The 13077-nt window shown below is 40.6% G+C and overlaps 1 protein-coding gene across 1 annotated transcript; it reads right to left on the bottom strand.

Annotated features, from left to right (window-relative positions):
* Positions 1 to 462: 462 nt before the first annotated feature.
* Positions 463 to 10363, bottom strand: LOC114765195 (chloride anion exchanger-like). Its single transcript, XM_028955276.1, has 20 exons — positions 10233 to 10363; positions 9982 to 10121; positions 8310 to 8420; positions 6891 to 7051; positions 6658 to 6822; positions 6009 to 6161; positions 5481 to 5563; positions 5239 to 5386; positions 5052 to 5165; positions 4104 to 4181; positions 3417 to 3512; positions 3232 to 3338; positions 2739 to 2808; positions 2543 to 2635; positions 1974 to 2069; positions 1557 to 1784; positions 1395 to 1449; positions 721 to 866; positions 560 to 628; positions 463 to 489 (listed from the first exon to the last, which is right to left on the bottom strand). The coding sequence occupies exons 1-20, from the start codon at positions 10361 to 10363 to the stop codon at positions 463 to 465; spliced, it is 2271 nt and encodes a 756-aa protein (XP_028811109.1).
* Between the last annotated feature and the right edge of the window lie 2714 nt (positions 10364 to 13077).

Below are 13077 nucleotides of genomic sequence, written 5' to 3' on the forward strand. Positions count from 1 at the left end.
GAAGAACATCTCAAGATAAGTTTTAAGTCCTGTCCATCGTAATTCCATTTTTGATTCAGAATTTTTCTTTTCCATTTCCAGCTATGATATTTTTTGTTCTGTTGCTTATCCACATCTTTAATATGCATTTAAAATTTTTATCAAGGTGCTAATGAAAGTTTCTGATGGTGTGCAGCAACTGACGTTTGAAAAAATCATTCATCATTGCTCTGTATAATTTTTTTGTACTTATTTATTTTATAAATTCCATTGAGAAGAGATAAATGTACAAAAGCTAATATTTATCTAAAGGGCATCTACAAACGTACAAAATGCAAAATATAAATTAGGTTTTTGCCAATATTTCCCATGTGTTAAGTATTTTAGTTCCCAGAAGGAACTATCAATTTGCCAGTATTGTGGCTGTGTACTATACATTTAAAATTAATCAACTGTTCGTGCTATGGACCATGCTTTTCATGCTCAAAACCTTGTCTCTGGTGATTTCTCCTAAAAACAGATACATGTATTATAAAAACAGACTTGCCAAAAGACTTATTTCACTATATTGTGAACGTACCGTCCGCTCTCGGCTACGCAGGCTTTCCAAACCCTTGCGCTGACTGTCTGTGACGCTGCTGTAGATTATCTGAACGATTTGATGAATTAAAAAGAAATTCAATCAAATGCTGCTCATGTCAGCTCGCATGCACCAAGCAGTCCCTGTGTAGCGGTTCTCACCTTCTCACACACACTGTCAATCGTTGGTGAATAAGGGTGTTTTTCTAGAATGTGCAGCATGGCATCATGGACAGTCAGGAAGAACAGGGATGTCTCGATCTCCTCATCAAAGAAATTGCAGCCATGCAGCTTCTTGATTATATATGCTGGGTGTGAAAAAAAGTCACACACTCTAATATATATCTAATAAAAGGATTACAGCACACGTTTTTTACATATCGCGATACACTGATCATGATATGATTTTTATATATATATATATATATATATATATATATATATATAAAGTAAAAACAACTGATATACAAGATGCTGTGTACAATCTGTGAGGATCGTATTGCATTAATAATTCAGGCAAGACAACATGTCAGAACTCAGTTTTGGACTATATTTGTATTCAAAAATATTGATATTTGGAGCCCCATTATCGATACAATATCACCACATAAAATATTGCAATATATTGCTGTATTGATATTTTCTCACACCCCTAGTTGCAAGGATGTACAAAGCTTTTAGTATTTGTACAAAAAAATTGGAAATTTACTGTAATGATCTGCACAACAAAATATTTTAACCGAAATCTAAGAGATTCTAACCAAAACGATTGAGAAAAACTTCAAACATGAAAAACTGAACAATTTTTTTCCTTTTAGAGGAAAACCAATACTTACGGTCACAGGCCACTATATAGACATCAACATCTACACGGATGAACTCCTTTAGTGCCTGCAAACAATTTGAGATATTGGGGTTATGAAAATTTACAGCACAATACAAATCCTAAGAACATCTAGCCCACACAGCGAGAGACAGAGAAAAAAAAGGGGACTCACCGTTTTCAGCCCCTTCATTGCAGAAATGTCAAGGAAGGACACAGCAGAAAAGTCCAGGATCAGACTGTGGATGTCCACTCTAGGCACACAAATGTTGCCTGGAAGCTCTGAGTTCCAGTTCACCTGGACAGGGAGGCCCGAGAAGTCTGTAGGCTGGTCCAGATCCTCCATATTACTCTCATCTCCTGACTCCTCGATAGGAAAATGACCTGTGTTCTGCAGCCCCTTCTGCAACAGACAGTCACAGCATAAAGAATTTAACAGTATCTTCCTGGTCTTACTATACCGACTGTATTTGCCTTTGATCGCTGCTTGATCAACATCAACAGTGTTGAAATGAAGGGACATCAGCCACGAAACTAGTCTCTAAATTTATAAAATATTATGCTTGGAAGATGGAAAATCTTGTAGACTTACTTCTGTTATGCGAAGTTCTCCCTTCTTTAGCATCTTTCTGATCTTCCTTAGTGCTTTGTTCCTCTTCCTCAAAACTCTTAGAGGGTTGAATCCCACCTGAACGGAGTTAGGTGTTGCCAATGACTGCATTTCAAGACCTTTTTGCTGTGTAATTACTTGTACACTGCAGCAATAATTATGATAGACTGATGGTCGTTCACAAGAACAATAATGACAGAAGAGTACATTAATACCCACAGAGGCATGCAGATAGCCATAGCAGTTATGCATTTGTTGCAATTATGCAAATGAATGGCCACCAATGGGGCTCATCCTGGGATGCTGGTGCCCCGCCCTGAGTCCACACACACACCATTCATACCTACAGACAATTCAGAGTTCACCTAATCTACATAACTTGGGACGGATGTATGAAACCACAGAACCCTGAGGAAACCCGCGCCATGCAAACGCCACACACTCAAGGTCAGAGGAGCAACTCAAACTCACAGCCTTCAAGGTGTGAGGCCACGTAGATAAGGCCACTGCCACGGCACATTCTACATTGTATGTCTGGTTAATTCACATACCGATTCCACCAGCTTGCTTCTGAAGAACTCAATGTTGGCAAAGAAGATTGGTGAGGGGATCCTGAAGATCTTCACTGCGTATGGTTCATTAACCTGAGGACAGGATGTAAGAGAGAAGATCCTTCACCAATTCAGCTTCACGACATCACTGAATTGGTGTCGTTGTTTCAGATTATGCCTCATGGGGTTAACTCACACTATGATAATCTTTTCTGTCTCTGTAGATGTCAGTTCCTTTGAAATTTGCCAGGGTGCTACACCGTGGGCTAAAAAATAGGAAATAATTAACATTCACATAAAACTTTCCAGAATGTATTTCCAAAAGCTCAAAGTCACTTTTAACAACTGAAACTGCAATATTGTTCATTAAAGGCTTATAAAGAATATTTACATATAACAGTATCTAACAATAGTTTTCTGAAAGGAAAATGTAAACAAAATAAAATTATAAAAATATTTAATAACGGAATAGAACCCGTAAAGCAACTCGTGTCTTTTAGTTTGACTTCAACACAAAAATTTCTAGATCCAATCTGACACATTTTCATTTCATTTCAATCATCTCTTTCAGAATGCACTGGGGTTACATTGCTGCCACTCATTCGTTTTCTTAGATAAATGAAAATAATTTATGGAACTTGATGGAACCACTGAAAATACTTTAGCTTTGTTAGAGATTTGATGCTCACAACTGAGTCCTAAATACCACGGAAAGCAACTCCACCCCGAGGCCCACAGCCAGTCCCAGATCCAATCCCAGTAGGATGGAGGCCAGGCATGTCACCACCCAAACCACCTGAGAGAATTGTTATGAGTTAATAAAAAAAAGATATGATGAATTATGGAAGTAGATGGGTTAACGAATAAGACTCACACAGTCAGGGCGATCTTTTCTCCACAGATATGGCACCTCTCTGACCTGCATCAGCATCCCCTTGAGGTTAACAATCACCACTGCACCAAGCACTGACTGAGAGAATATGTATTACATATGAAACACTGTACACTTCAATACATATGGTGAAAGTGAAGTGATTGTGATTCACAGCACACGGTGACACAATGAAGTGTGTCCTCTGCTTTTAACCATCACCCTTGGTGAGCAGCCATGACAGGCGCCCAGGGAGCAGTGTGTGTGGGGACTCAGTGGCACCTAAGTGGCACCTTGATGGATTGGAATTCGAACCTACAGCCTTCTGATTATGGATCCGTTTCTTTAACTGTTAGACCACTACTGCCCCTGATTAAAATTGAAAAGCATTTCTTCCAACAATGGAATACAACTGTGCAGCCGTGGAGTTTCCTATATATTGCCTTTGGCTGCCTGTTCTTACAGTCCTCAGAAATTAAATTTATTTTACTACAGAGGATGCAGTCTACGATGGCCAAAGCTCCAAGCATATAATGAGATGGCGCTGGATCAGTTCTTAACATCATGCGATAAGAAGAAAGCATTTCTGGGCTGCATTTGAAGGACACAATGAATTGAATGTTCTTAAAAAGATGCAGCCCCACAATTGAGATACACCCCCCAAATAGGCACCTTTCTACTCAGCCTTACCTTCTGAAGAGGCTCCAGCAAATATCCAATAGCCAGAGTAACTATCATCACAATGACTGCAGAAAGCAGGCCAGCAATCTGTAACAACAAGACACAGACAGACAGACAGATAGATGCGTGGATTAAAGCAATAAAATCATTTGACGAATTTTTTTAATGCACCCGTCACAGGCTAAAAAAAGAGGAATGACTAACACAGTTTGACACTTTGTTTCTCTTGGTTGCATGTTAAGACATCACAACAGTAGAGGTCAAAGTTCAACAGTATTCAACTTTGCATGTGGTGTCTTCAGAGGCTCCCAGAGCGTCACTTGCCACTAAGGGAAGTGTAAGTGAAGTGATTGTCATTGTGATACACTGCAGCACAGCACATGGTGCACACAACGAAATGTGTCCTCTGCTTTTAACCCATCACCCTTGGTGAGCAGTGGGCAGCCATGACAGGCGCCCGGGGAGCAGTGTGTGGGGACGGTGCTTTGCTCAGTGGCACCTCAGTGGCACCTTGGCGGCTCGGGATTCGAACCGGCAACCTTCAAATTACGGGCTCGCTTCCTTAACTGCTAGGCCACCACTTCCCCACTAAGGTGCTCATCGGCCCATAGAAAACAACGCGCTGGACACATTTGGTTTGTAAATTTGTTTCGCTGATTGGTAGAAGTGTTTTGCATGTTTGTTTTTGTTTTGTTTTTTTGTGAAATGTTTTTTTGTGAATTTGATTTTGAAAAGTTTCACCCACTGTCGTCAGGCAAATTATCCTGAGAAAGATCATGAGAAAACGGATGCTGAGAAGGTGAGGCGTGACTGGTGATTATGTTTTAAACCCCCTCATTTTCCTGCACATTTCAGTCTTAGTCAAGCGCACGTAGGTTCAATCAAGTTGGAGCCGTCACAGCAGCAGAAAGCTTCAATCCATGCAGATAGATGGACAGAATGTATGTAGGTCCTTACCTGTGTTTTACCACCTGTGCTCTCTTGTACTGCACTTCTGGAAAGAGCTGTGCTCGCAGCGAACGATTTAAATGTTGCCCCAAACATATTGCTGACTCCAAAAGCTATGAGCTCCTGGAAGTAGAGTATTAGATGCCTTGGTTACAGCGCTTGGGTTTTCAAAGATGTGCAACGTAGTACTGCTCACCTGGTTCCCATCTATGAGGTAGTCATGTTTGACTGCGTATACTTTGGCCACGGAGAAGGCCACAGCAAACCCCACTATGGCAATGGGGAAAGCCTCTACTGCAGTCCTTTGGATAATGTCCAGGTTTGGTGCCATTGGTGACTCATATCTGGTAGGTAAAATATTGACATGAAAATTGATAACAATGTTGAATTTTTTTAGAAGAAAAAAAAAAAGTACCTGAAGATGGTGTGACAGCTTACCCTGTAGGTATCTTCCCCACTATATCGACACCATATTTATCTTTAAAGTTGAAAGCATAGGAGACCCCACAAGCTATGATAGTCTAGAGGAGAAACATGAAATAATGAGGACATTAACTTTTTCCTCCACCAAGAAGGCACCAAATTATGCAAAAAAAGGGATTGATCCACAAATGGTCATACACAGCATTTTGTTTGACAAAACTCAGCTGCCCTTGACCTTACAATCTTGTAGCTGGTAGTACAGTCCGTTAGTGATCAAAAACTTATGAAATATATCACAATTAATGTTCATGATCTGTTGAAAGATACAGCTTGTGGATGCACTGGGACACATCATCCGTGAGGTCATAGGGTATTATGGGTGCTTCAGTCATCGGACACCCTCACCCAGGCGACCCGACCATGTTTCATCAGACCCCAGCCAATGTCCCATCAGTATTTGCACATGAATCAGCCCTCTTTATCCATAGCCACCTTGTGTCTTTTATCAATATCAAATATCAAATGAGATCATTCCAAGCTTACCATTATGACTTCTACAGGTATAGGTACTGGCAGCTTAGACTTGAATCTGTCATTGAGCTCCTTTACCACGAACACCACGACCATCACTACGAGGGCTGTAACCAAGTCACAGATGTTTGTATCTGTGATCTGGGTGAATATATACTCTAGAGTCTAGAAATTAAAAAAATGAAAATGTTTAATACTTAAACTGCACATGGAACATTACAAAACATTTCCTTCAAAATGGTAAAATGAATTTTTTTTTTTAATTACTGTGAAATGTCTTTGTATTCATAAAAAAATTGTTTTGTCAATTAAAATGACATTGTTCTGTCCAGACATTGTTAATGTTGTAAATGATATGGCAACTGGAAATTATTCTGTATAATATCCTATTAAATCATAGCCCAGCAACATTTGAGTTCTTGAGTTCCAATGGCAAGTTGTGTTAATTATGCTGTTTTTACATGGAAATACATAAATTACCCTAAATGTTGGAATGGCTGTGTACACTATGTATAGATTGAAGTTGAAGAAGAAAACTTAATTAGTTCACACCAGTGAAAATGTAAATGTAATTTGCTTAAAATAATATATTGTTATTTGGATAAAATTGGATCATTGCTAAATTAATATATTTTAATGACAATGTGTCTCCAGATCTCACATATATGATAGAGAGTGGTCCACTCAGGCCTGGCACTTTCAACTGCAGAATAAACTTCAGTTGGGACACGAGGATGTGGACAGCAGCTGCTGTGGTGAAGCCAGACACCAGGGTGTCTGACAGATACATGACAATGAAGCCCACTTGGACAAGTCCCAAGGCCAGCTGAAAAATAAAGACTCTTTAAGACTCTTCATAACCAGTTATTATTAATAAGTGCCAGGTCCTTGTACCTGGAATACTCCCATGAGGAAGGTGACTGAAGCTGCTACTATCACTCTTTGTTGGTCCATGCTCAAACCCTCAAAGCCAGTAATGTTGACTGGGGGTCCATCATCTGGAACAAGCTTGGTCACTGTAGCTCCCACCATCAGACTGAGCACTGGGAATGCTCCTGGGAGAGAGAAAGCATGAATATGTAGAAAAAGAGAATGATTATGTTTTCAGTTTACAGGTTTGCAGTCACCATTTAAAATTTTTGTAATACATTTTTTCGATGAGTTTTATACATTTAAAGAACAAACAACCCAAAAATAAAATAAAACTAAACTCAGTGAGGTAAATGGCTGTGTCACTTCTAATGCGCACACCTACGTACTGTAAAAGAAAATTATACATATTTCTATGCTTGCAGAATTTTACCAGTGGGAAATTGCATTTTGTTCTTTGTTTACCTGGTACTATGGGACTCCAGCAGAGCCCCCAGTTCTTAGGCTCCTTCCAAGTTGTATGCCGAATCAACCTAGTGGCGTCCCAACTCTCCATCCTGCATACAATGGCAGTAAGCCCAGTCTTCCATGTATCCCTGATTCACAAGGCTTTGCCCTTCCTTCTGCACACACCCCCTAACCACACCACCCCACCCCCACCCCCCTCCCTGCCTCCGAATTGTTGTATGGCACCTGCGTTTGACAGAATTCATCGTGGAATGGGGGGTTTATGGTCCGGAGGAGCACTCATGGAACCCATGTTGTCTGGCACTGACCCTAGAGGAGGGGTCACAACTGTCATGTCCAGATCATGACAGTAACACCCACTCCAACCACTCCAACAACCAACAACCAACATCTGCAGTTTTGTTCTGTGCTAACCAAAAAAAAACCTCTCTGGGCAGACAATTCCACCATACCTCAAGCAAACCCATGGACAAGGGAGGCGGGCATCCGTGACGCAACTGGAAACTGTGAGGTGAGTGTCGGGACACAGTTTTTAGTAATAAATTAAACAGGGCACAGGGACCCTCACACAGATGCTGGACATAACAGATGGAAACAATCAGTAAACACAAGACAAGGCAAACATCTGGGCACCAGGAAATGTCCAGATTGTGACAAAAGCCACCAGCAACACAGTTTCCTCACCCTTTCATAGTAGTTTTTATACTCTGTGCTACTGGTGTTTACTTTGTATGAATGGTGAACGATCCCTTGCCCCTTGATTGTGCCTTGTTTCTGGCTCTTCTGGATTATTGGTAAGAGCTCTGCTTGCCTTGACTACTCTCATAGATCTTCCAGTATCATAGGCCCAGCCTACCCTGGCTACGCTCCTGAATCTAGAACACCAAAAAGAACAGAAGCTGCTTCTGTAGAAAACGTAGAGAAAGGCCTATGTCGCTATACTACTGTGTACATGTTGAACTGGCTGATCCTTACCAACAGAGATGTGTCTGGAAGTTCCCAAGAAGAAATATATGATCACAGGAAAGAAGGCGGTAAACAACCCATACCAGGGTGGAATCGAGGCGAGAAGGCTGTATGCCAGACCTGGAAGTCAGAAGTAAATAAAAATGCAGTGTACATTATATTCTCACTCACTTTACATTACTGCTTAGTCTTATACTCAGGGTAGCAGCTGACAGAGCTCATCCCGAAATACTGGGCACTGGGCAGGGACTCAACTAGACCAGGGCACACACACACACCATTCACTTACACACCTGCAGACAATTCAGAGTTGCCAATTCACCTAGTGTACATGCCTTTGGACAGTGGGTGGAAACCAGAGAACTTGGTGGAGATCAGACTCACACTAAACACATGCATGGAGGTGTGAAGTTACGTTGCTAACTGCCATTCCTCCGTGCACCAGTGTACAGTATAGAGTACATTTGATGTAGTTTATATATAGTATATTTAGTATATTACACAGTGCATCTGGAAAGTGTTCATGGCTCATCACTTTTTCCACATTTTGTTATGTTACAGCCTTATCCCAAATGGATTAAATTAAGATTTCCTCAGAATTCTACTAACAAAACCCCAATAGTGTTCAAGAGTGCTCTGGAGCAGGTTTTCATCCAGGATGTCTCTGTCCATACTGATCAGTCTCCCTGTTCCAGCAGTTGAAAGCATCCCACAGCATGATACTGCCAGCACCGTGCTTCACGGTTGGGGTGGTATTGGCCATGTTATGGCTGGTACCTGGTTTGCTCCAAAAGTGACACCTGGCATTCACACCAAAGACATGTCAGGTGGCTTTAGGCAAACTCCAGGTTCACTGTCATATGCCTTTTACTAATGGCCACTCTACCATACGGGCCTGATTGGTGGATTGCTGAAGAGATTGTTGTCCTTCTAGAAGTTTCTCCTTTGTCCACAGAGGTGCTTTGGAGCGCTGACTGAGTGACCATCGGGTTCTTGGTCACCTCCCTGACTAAGGACCATCTTCCCCAATCACTCAGGCTAGCCAGCTCTAGGAAGAGTCATGGTGGTTTTGAACTTCTTCCACTTAAGGATGATGGAGGCCACTGTGCTCATTGGGACCATCAAAGCACCAGAAATTTGTCTGTAACCTTCCCAAGAGTTGTGCCTCAAGACAATCCTGTCTTGGTGGTCTGCAGACAATTCCTTTGACTTCATGCATGGTAATTTCCAATCAACTGTTTTCTCCACAGGTGGACTCCAATTAAGATACAGAAACATCTCATGGATGATCAGGGGAACAGGATGCACCTCAATTTCGAGCTTCATGGCAAAGTTCTTAAATACAATAGATTTTTCTTTTTTTTATGGTTAATAATTTTTTCATCTTGCCATTATGGGTTGTTGTTGTGTATACAATTTTGAGAAAAATGCATTTAATCCATTTTGGAATAAGTCTGTAACATAACATAAATGTGGCAAAAGTCTTGAAAAGCTGTGAATACTACATGAATCTACATGAACACCTACTAAAGTGGACTTTAAACTGAACAGCTAATGATTAGCATACATTTAATATAAATATCAGTTCTATTTGAAGGACAATTAAGAGTTTAAAAAAATCCACTGGTATTATTCCTGTTAAATTTCTATATAAACTGTTTTTTTTGGGTAAGTTTCTTACCCTGGAGCACGGCTACCAGTCCAGTACTGATTCCAGAGACAATGTCACTCAGCAGCCATTCCTTTACCCTGTAGATTTTCAACCAGCCAATAATGGGAAGAAGGGACAAAGCTGCATTCTTGGCTCTTTTGGAGTCACATCTATAAATCATAACACACACAAATATAAATTCTAAGCTGGAATGTGTTACAATAATTTTGTAACTTGTAGCTTGTATAATAAATACTGAGCAGGTGACAGAATCATCTTACGTGAAATAAAGTCTAATGTGGTCTAGCAGAGTTTTCCGCTTTCTGACCACCTTCTCGTACTGCTCCACAAAGCTGTCCTCTGAGTACAGGGGCCTGGTAACCACATACTGCTTCCCCGATGGCTGCATCATCCGGTCCCCTCTTGTCTTCGAATCTTCCTCTGCACCTTTTGAGTCCTGCAGTTCATCAACAAATTTAGAGTCTGAAGCCACGCCCCATATGTGTTGTCAAAGAACATAAGAATTATAATATTCTGTTTCTGGTATAAGAGTGTTATTATTAGGTTCAGGATAGCATATGACAGGGGTATCTTACCTAATAATTAAAATGGTTCTAATGATGATGTCCACTGGTTTCTGTCTCAGTTTTCCGCAAGGACTAGCTGATGACTGTTTCTGTCCATGAATCTAATAATCTCAATCTGTAATTATTAACAGAATTCAGGATACCATCTTGCTTTACAGACTTGTTTTATATGCCTCTTATCCATGACCATTGTTCTCACAGATAGATGTTTGGCTGGTTAGTAAGGTCATTTAACCAATCCTAGGACACTCCATTAAATCTAGGTAATTTCCTCTACCTGCTGCTTGGATGCAGTTATGGTGGTCATTGTAATTTGAGTTGCAATTCTTAAATAATTTTTTCATGTTGATATAAATGGTTCGTTCTGACACATTCAAATGGTACCTAATTGTGCACTGAAACAACTATCTGAACAAAAGTATTTCTTTCTCAAAATCACTTCATGCACAGTGTGATGCCTTGGTGCTCCCATAATGTCAAGTAAAATAAAATAAGTTTTCTCAGTGTCCTCCAATGTCAAACATGGAGGAGGAGTTGTGATGGTCTGGGGCTGATTTGCTAGATTCGGGGTTCATCCTACAGCATGGTAATGCCCCAAAACACAAATCTTAGTTGTGCCAGAACTTCCTTTAAAAAAGAAAGATGACAAGCTTGAAAACATGGTGTGGCCAGCACAATCTCCATACATAAACCCCATCAGTGCTTTGTAGTCAGATTCAAATCCCAAACTGACAAGCTGCATTTCCCACACACTGCTCACTACGTGCACAGGACACATTTCGTTGTGTGCACTGTGTGCTGTATGCACTGTGTTACACAATAACAAATGACACTTTCACTTCAAATATCTGATCTTCATACCTTTATGCTTAAAGCAGCATCAACCTATCATACAAGTTATCATACAACCGTACCTCAGTTCACATTTTCAGTGCATTAATACATGGTCTTGTCCGCAGGTCTTTGGAAGCAAACAAGCAACTTGAGTTGGGTATGACAATTAGAGCACTCAGTCGGTATTGCATCACAAATACAGTGAGGGATGAAAGGTGCAATAAAAGTACACTACTACTTTACACCACTACTACTTACTAAGTTTGTAGCAAAATCATCAGACTGTGGCAACACATTGCTTCTTCTTGCAAGATCTTTACAAACGTTTCTTCATGGTACCAAAGACATAAAGTTATAGTGAACCCTGTGGTGGCTGTGAGTGTGTGTTCGCACATACTTTTGTACAAATGAGGTTCCCCCCAGACTCTGCGTCAGATACAGCGAAGACAGATTGGTGAGCTCAAAACCAGCTCACATAGTTGTTCATTCTAACCGCATCTTTTGAATTTTTATTTTGCATCCAGCAGCACAGAAAAGCTCCAGTTAAAGGCCCTGCTTTGATTGGGGACTTGAGATTAGGAGCATGGCAAATAACATTTCAAGACATCAAGGGGAATTCCACCCTGACTCAGAAACTCAGAGTTTCTTCAGATAAAAAATTTAAAAATCCAGATTAGTAGTGTGACAGGTGAATGCCAGCCCACCAGCACAGACACCATTCACTCACACAGTCATGCCTACAGGGAATTAAGAGTGGACAGTCTAATGTGAACATTGAAATTGTTGCAGACGTACAAATAATTATTATTAAAAAGTCAACATGACAATAATACATTTGATTTCAGAAACACTGTTGATTACAATTTTGCTAGAAGTACATTTGTAAACATGTTTATGACGTCCTCTAAGCCTGCAGATGAAAAGTAATATTAAATTGTTACTTTGAGAACCGCAGAAGAAAATCAGAACTGTGGAGACTTTTGATCTCTATCGTATAATAGAGGAGGGAATTCTGCAATAAATTGATCTAAAGCAGCTCTAAACCGCTTTCACCATACTGGTCTACATTTACGCCGTTTATCAGACTCTCAAGTTCACGTGTGTTTTATTGCCATTTCAGATACATGCATGTTAAACTGTACATTATGAAATGAAACATCGTTTCTCGGGATCCTGGCCCTACATGTGACATTTATACCGACAAATTGGGCTTCATAAGGTACAATGCAAGAGTAACATTTAAGTCAGACAAAAACACACAGACTACAAAGAAGACTGACAGTCAGTAGTGACAGGGACAGTCCCCTGAAGACACTCAGGGTTAAGTGTCTTGCTCAGGGACACAATGGTAATAAATGGGTTTGAACCTGGAACTGTGGTGTGGTATACCCACTTGGCTACTGCCACCAATACATTTCTGCCTAAACTGTTTGCACAGTACTGCAAATTGTGTTGATTTGTGTGCTTGTGTGAGAATGCATTCCTCACATGGATTTATCAGAGCGGTCATTTCGGGGAAACACGTCGATGGAATTCATCTCTTTGATCTCAGCAACTCTGGTGCGCTCATGATTAATAAGGTTAGATAAAGGCTGTCATTGCACTGTTTATTATCCAGGCTAACGTGCTCCGTTCCTCACAAGTGTTTCCGCTGGTAGAAGAGCAAACGCAGAATTAGCGTAAGATGACCCTGAACTGTGCCACG

The sequence above is a fragment of the Denticeps clupeoides genome, chromosome 15, assembly GCF_900700375.1.
Source record: "Denticeps clupeoides chromosome 15, fDenClu1.1, whole genome shotgun sequence".
NCBI classification, from domain to species: Eukaryota; Metazoa; Chordata; class Actinopteri; order Clupeiformes; family Denticipitidae; genus Denticeps; species Denticeps clupeoides.